The sequence below is a fragment of the Lycium ferocissimum genome, unplaced genomic scaffold (assembly GCF_029784015.1).
Source record: "Lycium ferocissimum isolate CSIRO_LF1 unplaced genomic scaffold, AGI_CSIRO_Lferr_CH_V1 ctg11561, whole genome shotgun sequence".
In the NCBI taxonomy this organism is placed as follows: Eukaryota; Viridiplantae; Streptophyta; class Magnoliopsida; order Solanales; family Solanaceae; genus Lycium; species Lycium ferocissimum.
The window spans coordinates 5,947-26,192 of NW_026713885.1; the positions used below are offsets into that span (position 1 = coordinate 5,947).

Genomic DNA, 20,246 nt, shown 5'->3' on the forward strand with positions numbered 1-20,246 from the left:
AAATCACCGAAATACATAAAAAAAATAATCACCGAAATACATCAAAGCAAAAAAAAATCATCAAATACATCAAAGCAAAAAAAAAAATCACTAAAATACATCAAAAAAAATATATTAATATCTAATTTAATAGCTCCACCGTTAAAGGCTAAAATCAAGGATCCTGTTTTTTTGTACTGTGTTCTCATATATTTGTTGGCAACAAATACACGCGAAAACATACATTATTTTGCTAAAATGTAGCTACAAATGGTAATATTTAAAAGGGTAGCTACAAATAGTAGGAAGTTACAATAAGGTAGTCATTTGAGTAAGTTTGCCATAAAATTAGTAGTCTAAAGACAATTTTAATGGGAGGCCTATGCTTTTTTTGTTTTTTGTTTTCATAGTTGTTGTTTGTAATATAGTTTTCTTAAAGAAATAAAGCTTTTAACTTCACATTGTAATATTACCTGCTATTATGTTATATTAGTAAGGATTAATTCAATTTAATAAGATGTTATGCATGTGATTGCAATACAATTTGTTGGATCTTGTTGCCTAAAATTTTATTTACTAATATAAAGACGGGGTAGTTTAAATTAAAATTCTAAAATACTTTCTATTATAAAAGTTATCAGTTTTTTCTTTCTTTTTTTATATAGTTTTTAAACTTTTTACTACAAACTTCAGTATTGTTAAAGCGAAAATAAAATCATAAACTTCACTGTTAATAAAAAAATTTGGGGCCTCAAATTTTCGAGGGCCTAAAGCAGAGGCTCACTAGCCTCCCCTTGCAGCCACCCCTGCTCACTACTTGTAAAATATTAATTCAAGATTTTGTTACAAGTGTGCATGTTAACTTAGGATTTTTAGTTGCTACTAAAATTTTGGACTTAAAGTTTTCGTCGGCTGCCTCTTTTTGGGATATTTATGTAGTAATTGATTTTTTCTCTTATAACTTATGGACCTTTTAGGTTAGGTCTAAAGACTCTTTTTGAGAAAATTGAAAAATTTATGTGAAAGTAATAGATCACAGTCTAAAATATTGTTAGCTATTGCAAACGTTAGACACTAATCCACAATTTTATCAATAAAATTAAGCACTATATAAGCAAACATTGAATCCGAGTTGAACATTGTCCAAAAGGATAGTTTATACTATTATGAGTCATACTTCCTCTAACTTTTAAAGGTAAAGGAGAAAATCTAAACGATAACCTAATAAGAAAGGATCATTATTTGCAAGGATTGGCCTTCAAAGGTGCTGGTCTTTAGTTTTTGCCCCTCAAATTGTCGGTCTTTAATATTTGTCATTCGCCTAAAAAAGTGGTCGAAAATATCCTGAGTTTAGGTTCAACCCAACTCAGTAAAAATTTTTTTTTAAAAAAACGCAAGGTAAGGTTTCGCGAAAATTTTGTCTTAGAACTATAGCAATTATGCCTTATCAGACCACCCCAACATAGGGACAATCGCGCAAATTTGTAACACCTCGTAAATTCGAATTAAGTGTGAATGTGTAAAACTAGTAATAAGATGATATTTTAGCTATATAAATCCATTCAGGATAAATTTGGGGGATAAGTGTTATACCCCATTTAAACGGGTTAAATTAGAGTACAACATATACGAGGATTCCTATTTTTGCTTATTTTAAGGAGTCGCCACCTAACTCGATTTTAAGGTGAATTAGGGCACCTATTTTATTAACTAAGGTAAAGCCTAACTATACCTCCGTTAATGGTCTCGTTTAATTTCAATTCTAGGTAAGGGTTCTAGATTATCCTAAAGGGAAGGGGGTTAGGCATCCTTTAGAATCCGTTAACTACGGCCATCGGTCAAACTTAGGTTAACTAATTAAGACTAAATATAGTGTTTAAATTTTGAGAAAATGGCTTACAAATATTACCAAGGTTCAAAGGAAAATAATATTAGCTAAAATAAAACTTAAGGAGAATGATAATTATTGAAAAGAACTTTAAAGGCTAACAAGACTCATAAAGGTTATTAAGATTTTAAGGGGAGAATGCAATGATGCTATAATATTTCATAAATATTACTAAGGCTTTAAAATGCTATTTAAAGTAAAACTTGTACCAAATATAATAATCTCACAGAAAAGAAAATTTCAAATGCCATTTAAAAATAAACTTATAAATACAAAGTTTTGAATAACAATGTCATTTAAACTAAAGTTTACAAAAAATAGGTTTGCATATAAATAGAAACCTTTTTAGAAGAAAGCTTAACGAGTTTTAAAAATTTGGAATAAAAATTATATTATGAATATAGCAATGTAGAAAATCTAGGCTTATTAAATAAGATGCAAAAAGGTAATGAGTTTTCTTCCTCTAACTCTATTGGTCGTATTCGGCTAAAATACGTATAGTTTGATAAATCTTGAAGAAGTTATTTATAAAAACTCTTGAACTTATATTTGTGTATTAGTGGCGTTTGAAATCTTAAGATATTAAGAATAGAAAATGATTCCTATTAACTCAAAATACGTAATTACGCTATTCACGAATTAATTGTCCCAAGTAAATAAGATAAATATTAGATGCTATCACTTGCCTTGAAAAATTAATGTTAATATCTCTCTTAAATCTACTACCCATTATACTAAAGCTAAACCCACTAATTTGCTAAGACTCGTCTAAGTTAAGAAAACATAAAACAAGATAAGATGTTAGTCATAAAAATACACAACAAACGAGGAGTAGAAAATAGAAATGGGCCCAGCCCATTTTAAAAGTGGCCGCCGCAATGGAACCCTCCATTGGCCTCGGCCCAATATGTTGCCGGCAGACTGCTTTTGTCGTTGTTGGGCCTCGGCCCAAACAGAGATTTATGTAAAAGATCCTAATGGATGGGGCCAGACGCGGAGAAGATCTCGTTGGGCTTTTAGCCCAACACCGAATACTGGAGACGAACGAGTCCCTCGGACTCGTATGCGGTGATCATGCAAAAAAAATGAAAGGAAAAAGATTAGTATGAGTCTAGATATTTAGTAATGCAAAATTTCACAACTCAGAGAAAGAAACTTCAAATATCATCACGTAATAGTAAGAAAATTTAATTTAATTGTGCTGTCCATACACGTACACATATATCACGAATAAGCTTCTTAGTACATACAAGGAGTCATTTAATGGTAAAATACAAAGCCCAAATATTTATATTAAAAGAAAAGGGCTATTAACTTAATTTGGGAGAAATAACAATAAAGCCGGAACTCCATATCAAGAAATCGCACAACCAAAATTGGCAGGCCCAATTATGGCCACACCCCAACAGTAACGAAAAGAAATGGCCCAAATTAATACCCTCTAAGAATCAGAATATACCAGCCCCTATTTTCTTTTGCAAATGTAGCAGCTGTTCCAAAACAGCCACTTAAGTATAGTATCAGTTTCTCAAGTTATATCCCAAAAAAAGTCACCGTTTAAAGATGTAACGGACTTTGTAATCGCTTTTACCTTATTAGAAAACAAGACTCAACAAACTACATTAGCTTCTTGTGGCAAATCAGTATTTTAAAGGCGAACTAGCGAAAAGGAATAAGTATATTTAGGAGATCATTTGGACTGATTAGATGACTTTGCAACAGTACCTTAACTAAAAAGACATATAGTAAATGAAGTAGAAATATGCCAATGCTAATGTGCAAACTTAAGACATAAAAGGTTTGAATGCATAAAAGGAGTTTTGATTACTTATTTTGCAACAAACTACATTAATGCTCATTCTTGATTTGGGTTAAACAATGGAGAAAAAGGAAGCAAAACTAAACAAATTCCTCCTTTGATAACAACCCAAATCACATTTCCATGAATCCTTTTATCTATACCGGATCCTTCTCGACAAAATACAAAGTTAAAAGAATTTAAAGGAAACAAAATGCGACATGCTTTAAACGAATAAAATTCATACTCCAACACAACGGGTCACAAGAACACAGAAGCTACAAAGTTGGTTTAGAAGTGGTCATCATGTACATATGGGAGATAGAAATTTTTACATAGCTCGATCAACTTGTAACCTATCGATGAATCATGTACTAAATCACATTAAGGTTACACCGTATGCTAATAACTTGACTAGATGCCGTTGATTAAGTTAAAGTGGCAAAAGAAAACCCCTAATGCTTAACTTAAATTAACATACACTTGGCCAAATAGCAACTGCCTAAACCAAACTAAAATAGTTGAACCCATAAGCGACCAACAATGTCCAATCAATCCCATACTTAAATTATTCATTCAGTTGTCCAAGCATGAAGCCAAAACAAGTATAAACTATTACGATTAGGCATGAATAGACTCAAACTAAAACAGACATGCTACAAGTATAAGACAAATTAATCACTAATCAAGAGCATTCAAACATGTCTTAAACTAAACCGAAGCATAATGAAGGCAAACTAACAATAGCAACTAAATGAAACTTGAACAAACTACAACATATAAGCATTTAAGCATACCCTAACGACAACTAAACTAAACAACCGCTAAGCATATAAACACACTACATACAAGAACCGAAAATAAAAAGAAAGGAATGAAGTTTACCTTTTTTTACGTGGCAAATGAATCTGAATTTAGGCCACGATTCACGCTTCGAATGCGACGAACTCGAATCCGTTTGAACAAATCTCAAACCGAAAAAATAAAGTAATTTTCTGAACTATTTTCACTTTCTCTCTTTTATAATGCTATCGCTCTTTTTTTTTTTTTTTTTTTTTTTTTGAACTGCGTTTCTCGCCGTTTTTTCAATCTCTCTTTTTCTCTTCCCTGTTCTACCTCCGCAAACGATTATTTATATGGGATTTCTAGGGTTTGCTGGTGGGTCCTAAAATGAAAATTGGGCGGGATTTTTCTAAGTCAACTCTCCGTTCAAAATACAAAACGTTAGAATCTTCTGTCATTGATCAGGAACAACCGGAATAAAGAGACAAAACGTTTGTACCCGAAAATGAACTGGAGCTGATAAAAAAAATCAACTTGAAATCACAACTAGACAAAACTCATCAAAGCCTTTCAGATGCGATCAGAAAAGAAAGAAGAAGAAAACAAGATTTAACCTCTTTCAACGGTTGAATCCGAATGGGGGGGTACGAAACATTAATTTCCCTTCCCCAAATCGACCATGCACGGTCTGGGAAAGGTGAAAGTCGACTGAGACTTTGCCGCTTTGATCGTTGACGAGTGAGAGAGAACCGCGAGGGAGAGAGAAGAAGGAAAGAGAGAGGGAGATGGGGTGGGCGGCGGCGCAAAATGGGAAAGGAGAAAGAACCCTAAGGTTCTTTGCTGAAGAAAGAGGAACCGGATCGGGTTTACATCGGTTACGGGTAAGTGGTCCATTTAAAAATAATAAGATATGCCGGTGTTAAACGAATGTTTATAAATGATGTGGGCAATCGATTAGGATTTTAGCCCAAATAGTATTTTGGGACTAATCTAAATTTCAATTAAAATATTATCTAATATAAAATATGCATTTATTAGTGCTCAGATAAAATTATATGACGTTGTAATAGCCGTGCAATAATATTTCGAGAGTTAACAGCAAACACTATCGTTTAATTGTGCGAAAATAAATGTTATGCATGTGCATAAGATGGTAAGAAATGCTGAAACTATTATAATGCGAATTTCAATAATATCGGTAATAATAATAATGACAAAAAAAAAAAAAAAAAAATAATAATAATAATAATAATAATCATAATAATCATAATGATAATAATAATAACAACTGGTGAAAAATGAAAAATGAAGCGCCGATATTAATAAAAGCTAATAATTATAGTAAATATAAATAGTTAATTTTTTTTAAAATGCCAAAAATACTAGAAATGTAAATAAATATTTAGGGAAGGCGGGACAAAATTGGGTGTCAACAATAAGCAGTCGTTTTGAAGTCAAACCAAGTTCGTAAGAAGTTCCTCTCGTCTTCAAATGCAAGTCGGTCCGATTTCTAGTCCAGTTTTATCAAAATACTTTGGGAATTTGGGACAACTTCTTCCATGAAAGTTATAGGTCTTTGAAATACCTTTCTAACGGTAGGTCGCCCAGCTTCAACGGAGCTTTGTGCTAGGAGTTATACCCTTTTTACTAAACATCATCAATGCAGTGTAAAAATTAGGCGTGCACGGCGCCTTGGGCGTTTCCTTGGGCGGTGCCCTAGTCCAAATTTTCAGGAAACTCAAAATTTTGACTCCGTCGAAATAGATATAATGTGTGCGTCGCCCTGAGTGATGCCTCAAGCGACGCACCAGGCCATTTTATGCCCGAAGTAATTTTTCCCGAATTTTATAAAAGCCTAAATTCGTTATATTCACAGCCACTTCATTTTGGCCGACTTTTTGAGAGAAAACAACCCTAAAACTTCCACAAAACACGTAAGGTATGTTCTTGATCAATTCCCATCATTTCAATATCAATCTAACATCAAATTAATACTAGTTCATCATTCAAATCATAGATTCTTGAAAATCGACGAAAGAGAAGTTGAAGGAGACTTTGGAAAACTTTTTAAAGGTATGTTCTACGATTCTTACTAAGGTTATTGAGAGGGATGGGAATAGTATAAGGTATTAGAAACAATTAGAATTCATGGGGGATTCAAGAACACGTTTATAGGCTTAGAAAAGCCCTAGTTTTTTCGAAACATAAAGAGAGTTCGTAGAAATGAATAAAGATTTAATATTTCTCATCTAAATCCATTGTAAATTGATTGTTGAACCTTGGGAATTCCATTTTGCTAGCTTTTAGAGGGATTTGAGGTATGTCTCTTTTTTGAACATACTCTTTCGAATGGTTTTATGAACTCTTTGGTTGTGGTTTGTGTGCGTGAGGGACAAGGCCACATTAAACCTTGTTTGTACTATATTATATGTACATAGTCATGATTGTATTCCTCTCTAAAGGATGATTGAGAAATTGAGATATAAAGCTTGGTGTTTGAATTCGAATTACCCCATAAGGGATGTTTAAACTTGATAATTGAAAAGCTTGATTATCTCGTAGCAATGCTCTATAATAGATTGTGTTGAACTTGAAACTTGTTTAAAGAAGTGAATTCGATATCTCAAAAATCAATGACTTGATGTACCCCCTTATAATGGGACGATGAACATGATCCTTAATGAATAAATTAACTATTATGATATGACTTGTGATTCGGCTTCCATGCATGATTTGAAATTCGTCTCTATGCTATGATTATGAATCGTCGTTTTGCCGATTATTCTCCGTCGTTTGCTCTAGCTTGGGGGAGGGTGGTTACTATAGATCCTAGCGGGATTAGCCTAGCCATTCGGGAGGAAAAGTGGTCATCGAGGGTTACATACCCCGATGTGGTATTTGCCTAACCATTCGGGATGACGAATAGTCATCGTGGGTCAACTTGCCCCGGTGTGGTGCTTGTGCGCTTAGGAACCGTAAATCGGTCGTCCCTTCGTTATGTCGATTCGGGTCCAGACGGCATGTGTTATACTTTGGTTGCCTGCGAGTGGCTTGTTGATGATCTTGAATTCATGATTGAAAGACTTAACTACGATAAATGACATAACGAGTTGAAATTGATTTATTTCTTCTTTAACGGTTTCCATTAATGGTGCTACTAAATTTGGTGATTTATTCTATCTCTAAATTTAAACTGCTTTTATTGACACCGTTTTACTGATCCTTATTATATTACTTTGTTATATTAACGATTGCCTCGAGACACCACCGAGTACCCGTACTCTTGTACGCCATTGTTATTTTTTATGTGTGTAAGGTATCGTTGAGCAAGTTCGTGATACGCCCATGACTTAAGGGAACTTGCTGCTTTCGAGACTATTCGGTGAGCTCACATGATTGTTGGTGGGGCACCATTCTATCTTTACTTTTCGCATTTCGATTTTCGGTACGCGTCCGACGAGTTAGATAGTTATTCATTATCTTAGAAGCTCCATAGATAGTTATCAGATTGTGGGTAGTGTGTTGGAGTCTTGTATGACTCGTTGGGGCATTTTGCCACGTTTATTAACTGAATACTTGATTTGATTTTCGCTGAATTATCTGTAGAAATGATTATGCTTTCATTCAATTATAGATGACTTGTTTTGTGTTCAGTAAGATGTTTACTTAACGGTAAGGGTTAGGTGTACATTTAGGTGTACATTGGATGCCTGTTACGTCCAGGGCCGAATTTGGGGCGTGACATAATTGTCCAGAAAGAATCGCTTAAATCAGCCACTTAGGAGTTAGGCCTTCTACACATTATGGGCCTGTTACGGGTATTGGGTGTTAATATTGGTCAATTTGCACGATTGTCCTTATTCAGGGGCGGTCTTTAATTTTTGTCCCTAAAATTCTTTGGTCTTTAATTATTTTCCTTTGCCTAAAATACATCGAGGTTTTGGTTCAACCACGAGTAAAAAAAAAAAAAAAAACATAAAAGGCGTAATTCCATGTAGTAATACAATTTTTTTTTTCCTTTAAGGAAAACTTTTACCTCCTTAAGACAAACATCTGTCGTAAGGTATAATTTTTTCCCAAAGTCTTATCTTGCGATTTTTTTTTTAATCGTTTTCGGATAACGTAACCTCGAAGATTTTGATCACTTTTTAATAGAAAAAGCTAAAAAATTAAAAATCAAAAGCAACAATCACAGACCAGCGCCTTTGAAGGACAATCCATGCAAAAAAACTGCCACATGTGAAAAAGCCCAAAGGAAAACCGCCCAAAAATAGAGAAGTCCATAAACCACGAGTGAAAAAAAAAAACGACGAGTGACATCAGCACTCACATCAACAGCGCGTGACATTTCCTTAAATTTTAGATTCGCACCAAATATTTTCGGAAAATCCCGCTTGGAATCCAAACACAACTCATAACCAAATTTAAACCCAAATATACAAATCCATAAAACCCCACCGCCCCCACTTCTTCTACTTCCTTCGCGACAAAACCCTAGTCCTCAATTTAGGGTTTCTGATTTTGCCCCCTTTTCTACTTACTCTTCCTAATTCGTGTTAGTTTAGGTAGATTTGTGTTCTATTTAGCTTAGCCCTAATCAATTTTTGCAGTCATTTTTATTTACTTGCTTTGAGGTAAATTTAACCTATGGATTTCCGAAAGAGGACGAGAAACGATGTTGGTGCTAACGTTAATGGTGGTGCTAAGAAATATAAACCAGGTTTATACATTATTCTTTCGTGTCTCTTGATATATATATATATATATATATATATATATTTTTTTTTTTTTAGTTCATGCTTGTTTATTAGATTTATTTATAAGGAATTATTACGTGTGTTTTGTGGTACCATGGCATGTTCCTTTCAATTTCTCTTGGTATGAAGAAGCTAGTAGATTTAGTCTCGAGGGGAAAAAAAGAAACAGATATAAGGTTCGTAAACATACTAGCGGAGCTAGGATTTTCACTAGGGGGTTCAAAATATAAATAAGTAAACACGTGAAGAAGCCAACTGGATTCAACATCTACTATTATACAACCACAACAACAACATACCCATAGTAGTACCACTAGTGGGGTATGGGGAAGGGGTAGAGTGTACAACATGTCCGATACATAAAAAATAATTTTAACCTTGTATATGCTGCGTAATTTTCGGCCAAAGGCAGCATGTAAACATCGATTCAGTCAAACCCAACAATTTTGACATGGAATATAGACATTCATTAAAAAAATTACATATTGAATTAATAATTTCAACATTGTAATGGGTTCAAGTGTAGAAACATTAATGTTGAACACATCAAATTTGGATACACGTATGTACATATTACTCCAGATGGAAAAAGATACTGAATTTATGATGTAATGTAGCTACGATTGCTACTCTGATGAGTTGGACTTGAGAAGATTTGGTGAACCTTTCTTATAAGTGTTTAGCTCCTTTCTAAGTTTTCGACTTATACAATTTAGTTGTACTGTACTGGTAATAAGAAATTTGATATCTGTCTAATTTTCATCTACCATTAATTTTAACAAGAAGATTTCTAACTGGGATAAATAATTAATTTGGCTCAACAGAAATGGACTCCTTATCAAGTGGTGTAGGAAGCAAATCAAAGCCATGCACGAAGTTTTTCAGGTGCAAATCTTTGTCTACCTAATGAACTTTAATTTACTTTGGACTTTAAGTTAATGTCAGGTGCAACATTTATAATTGCTAATATTTCCATTGTGACACAAGATGAAAAGGTAGATTTATGCTTTTCAGCTTGTGAGGCTGTTAAATGCTTAAAAGGCTGTAGAAGCTTAATGACTATGCAATTGTTTGTTAACAATTTTGTTGAGATAAATATTGCCAGCTGTAATGCACTTTGGAGGAATGAGAAACGGTTTCTAATACACCAACAGTCTTCTTAATCTCTACCTAATTTGTACTGTAATGGGGTGTTATCAGCTTTTCAATTATACATTTGAAAACAGGTATATGACCCTTTAATTTACTTTTAGTGCACTATAATGTTACTAAAGTTATCTCTTACAGCCTAACAGGATAGCTGTCATGACTGTCACTCATGATATTCTTCCGATACTAAGTCACTCATGATATTCTTCCGATACTAAGTCTGGCATTTAGTGAAGTTAATTGTTGAAAACCAGTTTTAGTGGGTCTTCCTGTAAGTGAATTATTGGTAATAATTTGAAGTTGTAAAATCATACTCTGAGGCACCCGCGAGGTCCAATTCTGTTTCTTTTATTTGATGTGCTTCTTCAGTGTATCCTGTTTTCTTTTGTAGCTTTGGGACTTTTTTGTAGCTTCGGGACTAACTTTCTACAAGAGATTTTGCTGTCACTTTTGGTGCTCATGAATATAAAGGTTTATAAGATAGTTTATTTTAAATTGTTTAAAGAATGATTAGGTTATACTTGTTGGTTACTATCTTATATTCTGAGTTGGTTGGTTGACAAGATGATTAGGTTAGACTTGTTGGTTACTATCCTATATTCTGAGTTGGTTGGTTGACAAGCAAATTTAATCTAAATAAACAAAACAAACAACATACCCAGTGTAATCCCACAAGTGGGGTCTGGGGAGGGTAAGATGTACGCAAACCTTACCTCTATCTTTGTAATAGAGAGGCTGTTTCCGATAGACCCTCAGCTCAAAAGAAATGTAACTGATGCAGAAACTTAAGAAAGGAAAAAGGGACGGCAAAAATAGCAAAGTACAAAAATGCAGTAACATATATCAATACACATTAGCCAAAAAGAAACTACATGACTACCCTAAAACATACGACTAAAAGTAAGATAACACTCTATTACCTACTAACCATCTAATCAGGATGCAAATACCATATCTGAAGGCCAGGTCCTTTCATGGATGCAGTGCCTGTGATTTGCATCTTTGATTTATGTATTTTGTACAATTTTCTTTCTTTTCGTTACTGATAAAAAACTGTTCATTCTTTTTGCCATTTTTTAACTGTTAGTGTTTCTTCTGGTTCTTTTATGCATTTCTAGACATTCATTCAGATGAATATATTGTGCTGAGTGGGCAAAAGATGGGATTTTCTTGGACAAGAGTTTTGTTTTATGCTGTTTTTTTTTTTTTTTAAATTCTTTTGATAATGATCTCATTTATTCATAACTGCTGTTCTGTGTTGGTCAGAATGAATATTTTTTTTTGAGGTTCTCATCCTGTTCCTGGAAGTTGGAACCTAGGACTCTGGACTCTTAAAACCCTATTTTCTTCATATCTGTCTTGTTTGTGTATATTGTTTTCCTGGAATCATAATTGTTAAACATGTCCACTTCACCATTAGGCAAGGAGAGACCCAACTTGGGTTTCCTGTTGTGTTTCGGAAAGTATTGCACATGAAATTGTACTATCCTAATCCAGTTGTCTGGAATTCTAACTGTTCTGTCTAATTGAGATGGGAAATTTGATTTTTGAGTACTTTGAAGTTTATGTTTTTCTTTTTTTGGTTGCAGCACTGCTGGCTGCCCCTTTGGCGAGAGCTGCCATTTCCTTCATTACGTCCCTGGTGGCTATAATGCGGTGGCCCAGATGATGAAATTGGCACCTGCTCCGTCATTGAGAAATGCTACAGCACCCCCCAATTCCAATGGAAATGCCCCTGCTGTGAAAACCAAACTTTGCAACAGATTCAACTCGGCGGAGGGATGCAAATTTGGAGACAAATGCAATTTTGCTCATGGGGAGTGGGAAATCGGAAAGCCCATCGTGCCTTCACAGGAGGATCCACGTGCAATGGGGTTTGGATCTATGCCAGGTCGTTTTGGTGGGCGGACGGAGCCTCCTGTTTCAGGTCCTGCTGCTAGCTTTGGCACAACAGCCACTGCGAAGATCAGTGTAGACGCTTCCCTTGCTGGACCCATCATTGGGAAGAGTGGAGTGAACTCTAAGCAGATTTGTAGGCAGACAGGGGCAAAGCTGGCTATCCGTGATCATGAAACAGATCCAAATCTCCGAAACATCGAGTTAGAGGGCACGTTTGAACAAATTTCACAGGCTAGTGCCATGGTAAGGGAATTGATCAACAGCCTTGGTCCAGTAGGTGGCCCTGGAAGAACACATGCAAATCCTGGCGGCGCTGCTCCTCCAAGGAGCAACTACAAGACAAAGTTGTGTGAGAATTTCGCCAAAGGGTCTTGCACTTTTGGAGACAGGTGTCACTTCGCCCATGGTGCTGCTGAATTGCAGAAAACAGGGGTGTGACTGTAATAGTCTGCTTTACTTTTTGTAGTACCTAGCTCTTTGGCAGCACAGTTGTGTGACCCGTTGTGTTATTCTCAATTTTGAGTTCTGGTTATGCGATGCAACTTCATGGGAGGAACTGAGTTTTAGTTAGTAGTCTGGCAGGGTTTTTGACACTTTATCAAAGCAGAAGTTCTACTTACAGTATTGCATATTTGTGTTAGAACATAGAAGCTTATTTCCTTTGATTTCATTTGCTCCATTTGGTTTTTTGAGCTGTTAGCTGTTTTGATATGGTAAAAAAAGAAGCTGCCAATAATTTGATTGGGCTGAAATTTTGAATGGGTGCAGCTGATATTTGTGTTGGGTCCATCCCTTATTTTAGGGAAGAAAACACTTCCCTTGTTTTGAGGAAGAAAACACTTCCCTTGTTTTGAGGAAGAAAACATCTTCCTTGTCTTTGGAAAATTGTCAAGTGCTTGCTTGAGTCACTAATGACATCAATAGGTTCATCTCATACCTATAAATAGGGAAGCTTTCTCATTTTCTAGATACACCAAATTGAAGAAGACAACACATCCCAAAGAGAGAAAAATCTAGAGAAATACTCTTAGTGAAAGGCCTAAGTAAGAGAAGGTCTTTGAGAGAATTTTGTGTGGTAAAAATTCTTGAGTGTCATTGGGATTGGGGTTGTGGTTGAGTGTTGTAAACACTTGTAATATTTCTTCTTTAATAAGATGCACTAAATAACGTGGACGTAGCTCTCTCATATGAGGGTGAACCACTATAAATCTTGTGTGTGCTATTTATTGAAAAAACTTACATCACGACGTAAGTAGGTTACATCTAAGGAGGGTTGGTATTTAAGTGGTCGGTACCGCGACCCTCCAATCTTTCCGGGAACCTCGCTTACAAAGGTCGATTCGGGATTTAAATCCTAACAACCGGTATCGCAGCAACAGGGTTGTGTTGTGATTTAGAAACGATGGGAGGCGAAGATGGTACGACGCACGCGCATCGGTAAATTCGATGGTAGAGATTTTGCATTCGGGAGAACGCAAATTGAAGATTATTTATATGACGTAAAAACTTCATGAACCTCGAGTCCAAAACCGAGGAGATGAAAGCAGTCGGGGATCTCCTCGAGCTGCAAGTTCCGGGAGTCATTCTTACGACGCCGTCAAAGAACGTTGCTCACAACGTGGCAAAGGAAAAGACCACCGAGATATGATGAAGGTATTGTCGATATGTATGAGAAACCTTCATGTCAAATAATAAGGTATTTCTCATGAAGAAACTATTTCATCTAAAGATGATGGAAAATGCTACGTATTCAGACACGTAAATGAATTCAATACCATTGTAAATCAATTGTCATCGGTAAAAATTGATTTTGATGATGAAATGCAAGCTTCTAATTTTGTTGGCATCCCTACCAAATACCGAGCAGTAGACGACGGTTAGTATTCCGTCGGCAAAGAATAAAACTAAAGTTCAACGATGTTGGGGATCGTATCCTTGGGCCGATGAGCGAGGTGCGCGATGCATTCTCCGGAGAGGCATCGACGAGTTCTCGTTTTTAATGTTGAAAACGAAGCGAAATTTTTGGACGTAAACTACAACCGAAATAGGCGAGATCGAAGTCAAGGAATGGCAGGGTCAATCCGACCAGTGACGAACACATGAGTGTTGGAACTGCTGAAAACTGTGTCACTTCAAGAAAGAGCAGTGGCGCCAAAGAAGGAGGACGACGAAGGGGCCGGAATCAACGTCGCTACGGAAGACATCGGGCGATGCGTTGTTGCTATCGGTTGACGGCTCCGATAGACTTGGGTGCTTGACTCGGAGCGTCCTTTCATACCACCCCACATCATGATATAATGACAAACTACGTACCGGGAATCTCGCCAGTTTATTTAGCCGATGGAGAGCCGCTAGACGTTGTTGGACGGGAGACATTAATTTGAAGATGTCAAACGGATCCTCGTGGAAGATTACAAAAGTTAGACATGTTCCAAAGCCGACGCGAAACCCGATCTCGTAGTCGATTGACGACGAGGGATATGATCTCAATTTTGGTAACGGGTCTTGGAAGGTGGCGAAAGGTGCTATGGTAGTTGGCCGAGGAAAGTTAAGATTGGCACTTCTACACGACGACTAGGCGTCGTGATATCGTGACCGTGGTTGACAACACAAAAGAAGTATTGTGGCAGATTTACTGGGACATATCGACGTAAGGGGATGAAGTCAGTTGCGTGACAAATGGCTTAATTCGTGAGTCAAGACGGTGGACCTTCATACGTGCGAGAGCCGCATTCTCGAAAACAAAAGCGAGTAAGCTTCTCAATGCAGGCAGGGAGTTGAAGGTCGAAAAGCCGGGAATTGGTGCACACGTACGTGTGGGACCTACCACCTCGTTCCTTCTCTTGGAGGATCACACTACTACGTGACCTTCATTGATGATTCAACCAGAAGGTGTGGGTTTATTTTATGAAAATAAATCCGATGTGTTTAGTGTATTCAAAAGATGGAAAGCCATGGTCGAGAATGAAACAAACCTCAAGTTGAAGTGTTCGAGGTCCGACAACGGCGGAGAATACATTGATGGTGATTTCAAACGGTATTGTGCCGATAATGGAATCAAGATGACGAAGACTATTCGGAACGCCGCAACAAAAATGGAGTAGCCGAAAGAATGAACCGAACGTTGAACGAGCGTGTCGAGTATGAGAATACACTCGATCGCCCAAGACATTCGGCGGGCATGCGTCAATACCGCGGCCTTCTTAATTAACCGAGGACCGTCGGTTCCCTTGGATTTCGAATTCAGGAAGAAGTCCGGAGTGGCAAGAATGTAAATCTTTCATTTCGAAAGTGTTCTATCGCTTATCATATGTTCATAATGATGATACGGCTAGAAGCAAGCTCGATCCAAAATCAAAGCAAGTGTTACTTTATGGCTATGGTGACACCGAGCTTGGTTATCGATTTTGGGATGAACAAAATCCAAGATCATCCGAAGCAAGAATGTTGTCTTCAACGAAGAGGTACCGTACAAAGACAAGTTGCAAAAATTCGGAATGTCAGACAAGGAATCGGAAATAGTCGATTCGAGGGACTTTCCGACACCCGAGCCGCATGACCGAATGCCGTAGGCAGAGGAACAAATAATCCGAGAAGGTATCGATGAAAGTGCCGATTCTCAAACAAATCACCGTACGCCAATCACGAAGCCGCGTAGATCATCCCAGGATCGAAGTTCGATTCACAGTACTCTCCATCCTCAACTACATTCTACTCATTGACAGGTGAGCCGGAATGTTATGAAGAAGCAATGCAAGTCGATGAATCGACTAAGTGGGAGCTGGCAATGAAAGATGAGATGGACTCCTATCGGCAAATCATACATGTGAATTAGCCGAATTGCCAAAGGATAAGAGGGCATTGCAAAACAAATGGGTTTATCGGATAAAGGAAGGAACCCAATGGAAGAAGGCATTATAAAGCAAGGTCGGTTGCAAAAGATTTCAACGGTAAAGAGGGCATCAAACGCTCACGAAGAATATGTGAGGAAAGTTATCAAAAAGTTCAACATGCATGATGCCAAGCCGGTCGCCTCTCTTGGCCGGGAGACTTTCGGTTGTCAAAGGATCGATCGTCGTCGACAACCAGAGATGAGAAGGCGGATGGACAATACCGGACATTGCACGTACGATGGGAGTTGTCGGTACCGATTTATGAGCAATGGGAAAAGCAACAACGGGAGGTTTGGAAGTGGATATTCAGATATCCGAAAGGTAGCTCGAGTTCGACTCTGTATTTCCGAAAATCAAAGCATGGATTGCAAGGTTATGTTAATGCGACAACGGTGGTGATGTTGACAAGCCGTGTTCGTTTTCCGCTTGGGTCGGCTGCGAAGTATGAAACTAGGAAAGAGCCGTTTGCGTATCGATCAAAGTGTGAAGACAAATTAAAATTAGTCTTCAAGTGGGGAGATTTGTTGGGTCCATCCCTTATTTTGGAAGAAAACACTTCCCTTGTTTTGAGGAAGAAAACACTTCCCTTGTTTTGAGGAAGAAACATCTTCCTTGTCTTTGGAAAATTGTCAAGTGCTTGCTTGAGTCACTAATGACATCAATAGGTTCATCTCATACCTATAAATAAAAGGAAGCTTTCTCATTTTCTAGATACACCAAATTGAAGAAGACAACACATCCCAAAGAGAGAAAAATCTAAGAGAAATACTCTTAGTGAAAGGCCTAAGTAAGAGAAGGTCTTTGAGAGAATTTTGTGTGGTAAAATTCTTGAGTGTCATTGGGATTGGGTTGTGAGGTTGAGTGTTGTAAACACTTGTAATATTTCTTCTTTAATAAGATCTGGCAGACTGTTAACGTGGACGTAGCTCTCACATTGAGGGTGAACCACTATAAACCGTGTGTGCTATTTATTCTTCGCTTACATCACGACGTAAGTAGGTTACTGCTATTCTAAGGAGGTTGGTATTTAAGTGGTCCAGCTGTGACCCTCCAATCTTTCCTGGGAACCTGCTTACAAAGGTCGGATTTGGGATTTAAATCCTAACAATTTGTTCTGTAGCAGATCTTTTACAAGATCAATTTGCATTTGTTGGAACATAATGTTGGATAATGTCCATTTCATATGGTAATTGAAGTCATAGGAGCAAACCAGGCGCGGTTCAATACTTATTCTTAACAACTATTCACAAAAAACCAAAACCTCACAAGACTGAGGAGTTAAAGCATTAATTGTTGAAGGAAAGTACTAAAGCATTGGTGTATAACTGTCAATATAGAGTATATGGAGTAAAGTGCATGTAACGAAGTGCCCTCTTTGACATAATCAGAGTTAGAATCCATTCATTTAAGCTCTCTCTTTTTCCTGAATGTAGAGAAGATTGACTCGGCACATGCAAGAGCAAAATTAATTTCTTGTTTTAAGATAATATAGATGTTTGTTGTAACTTATAATTCATGGTTAAGTAGATATTAGTTTTCAGTTTAGTCATCATAGTGCGTAAAGACTTTTATCAAACCAGAAAAATCATTAACCCAAAAAACCTATGATGGAAGCTTTGTGTCCTGGAGCTTGATGGAAGCTGTGTCCCAGACCTCGTAAAGTGGACTTTGGCCTGATTAAACTTTGGGAGCTATGTGGACCATATAGGTACAAAAACCATTTTTTTGTGCGGATTTCCTTCAAAAGCACTTGTCTTTAATTTTTGTCCATTAAATTGGTGGTCTTTAAATTTTGTTCTTCGCTTGAAGCCCCTGGGTTCTGGGTTTGAATCCCAGCTCAGTCAAAAAATTTTAAAAAAATTGTATGGCATAAGTTGGGATTCACATGCGTGCAGTGTTGCTTGCTTGCAGTAATTTTGAATACCATGACAGAGTTTAGAGTTTGCAAAACTCTACCTACAGGCATACAAAACTTTACCTGCAGGTAGGGGTGTTCATGGTTCGATTTGGGTCGGTTATTGATTAAGACCATAACCAAACCAATTTAGTCGGTTTTTAAATGTCTAAAACCATAACCAAACCAAATAAAATAATAATCACGGCTTGGTTCATTGTCGGTTTGGTTCGATTTTTCGGTTTATGACTAGCAATTATAGACTTATCAAAAAGCATTAAAAAGTTGAAAAAGACATGTCTTTTTTTTTGTTCAAACGATAACTTTTATTTATAGTTTAAGGTGGAACATACATCATAGAAACATTTTCACTATTAGTGATAGTGTAGTATTCAAGTTACCCAAAGTTGCTAAACTATTACATATAGAGCTAAAAACTAACTTAGTAGTGGTCGCACCATTTTTGTCATCTTAATACACATACCTGGAAATAAAGTAGAGCATTGGAGCTTTTAGTTGTTGTTACAAACATACATATTAATTAAACATAAAGACTACCTAAATTAAAATGAAAATATATGAAATAAAAACACTTTGTGTAATGATCCCAAACTTTCAAAAGTACTTGGCATTTTGCCCTCAATTCTCCCATTTTACTAAAAAAACTTTGTGTAATGATCCAAAACTTCAAATCCTTTTCTATCATTATCCCCAAGGCTAGGGTCTAGACTACAAGGAGTTGTTCTTTTCTGCTTTTTAGGAGGATTACCCACGGAAGAAGTATTAGGGCATTACCATGTGCTTGATTTAGAAATGCTAATGTTACCGAAGTATCTTCTATAGAACCTCCAAATCTAAACCTACGTCCTTTTCATATGAAAAATATTGTAAGTTTAGGACCCATTCGCACAAGAAAAAAGAAAGGTATAAATTCGGAAAAAAAAGAAGAAGAAACAACCTAAAATCAAATAGGCCGACAAAAAAAGCTAAAAATTTAAGTTAAAGACATTAGACTCTAACGTGAGCTTCTGTTAGTAGGTTTACACTTAACACTTAAAGAGTTAAAAGACTTAAAGACATGGGCTTGGACGTATTCTTAAAAACATGGGCCTTAAACAATCATGTGAAATAAGTAGACCAAAAATCAAATTAATGATTAAAAGGTATAAAATATTTATAATTATCTATGAGAAACTAATATTACACATATAAATAATTATAAAATTTATGTATATAATTTATCGGTTTGGTTCGGTTATTTTTTATAAGAACCATAACCAAACCAAATATTATCGGTTTTTAAAATTTAAAACCAAATCAAATCAAACCAAATGTCAATTTTTTTATTCGGTTTGGTTTTGGTTTTAACCAAACCGTAATGTTTCATTACCTGCGCAAAAGCTCGCCTTGCGATTTTTTTTTTGACTGAGGCGGGATTCAAACGCCAAACCTCATGATATTAAGTAAAGGAAAAATATTAAAGACCACCAATTTAATGGGCAAAAATTAAAGACCACCCCAAAAGAAGGGCATTCCTGTGAATTGCCCTATAAAAACTTCCCCAAAGGCCCAAATGCTAATATACCAATCTTTATTACGGAGGAGTTAGGAGTAGTCACTTTTCTTAATGTAAAATGATTGATTTATTTTTGAATCACACAAACTCACTGTGAAATTGTCGTTACTTCTTTTTTGAACTTCTTCGATTCGTTTTTATTTTAGCTGAGGATCTATCGGAAACCATCTCTCTACCTCCTAAGATATGAATAGACCTTCCTAAGATATGAATAAGATCTGCGTACACTCTACTCTCCTCAGACCTCACTTTTGAGATTATACTGGGTATGCTGTTGTTTGTTTGTTGTACAAACTCACAGTGATTATAGGGTTATATCAACATTTTTTTTTTGAGATTTTAAGATCACTTATTTCAAAAGCATTTAGTTTTTCTTAAACTTTGAGTCAATAGATTCACAAATTAAAACAACAAATTATGTGCAGTGCATCTTCGCTTATAAGAGAAAAAAAAGGGAAAAGCAAAGAGCGAGTGTTTTTTTTTTTCTCTCAAATAGAACCAAGTGGCACGTTAGTTTAAAAAGTGTTCAATATTCCAGCTAAGCAGCAATCGTGCACCCTAACGGCCGGTCATGTATGACACGTCACAAAATGGTCCCCACATAATAAATTTAAAATTTAAAACATTTCA

The 20,246-nt window shown here is 36.3% G+C and overlaps 1 protein-coding gene and 1 long non-coding RNA gene across 2 annotated transcripts; both read left to right on the forward strand.

Moving 5' to 3' along the window:
- The first annotated feature begins 8,858 nt into the window (after nucleotides 1-8,858).
- Nucleotides 8,859-12,918, forward strand: LOC132041752 (zinc finger CCCH domain-containing protein 14-like). The gene is made up of 3 exons (XM_059432445.1): nucleotides 8,859-9,168; nucleotides 10,030-10,090; nucleotides 11,944-12,918. The coding sequence occupies exons 1-3, from the start codon at nucleotides 9,096-9,098 to the stop codon at nucleotides 12,689-12,691; spliced, it is 882 nt and encodes a 293-aa protein (XP_059288428.1). The 5' UTR covers nucleotides 8,859-9,095; the 3' UTR covers nucleotides 12,692-12,918.
- On the forward strand, nucleotides 10,769-11,561 carry LOC132041753 (uncharacterized). The gene is made up of 2 exons (XR_009411216.1): nucleotides 10,769-10,868; nucleotides 10,927-11,561. It is a non-coding gene; the product is annotated as an uncharacterized LOC132041753 (long non-coding RNA).
- Nucleotides 12,919-20,246: the final 7,328 nt, after the last annotated feature.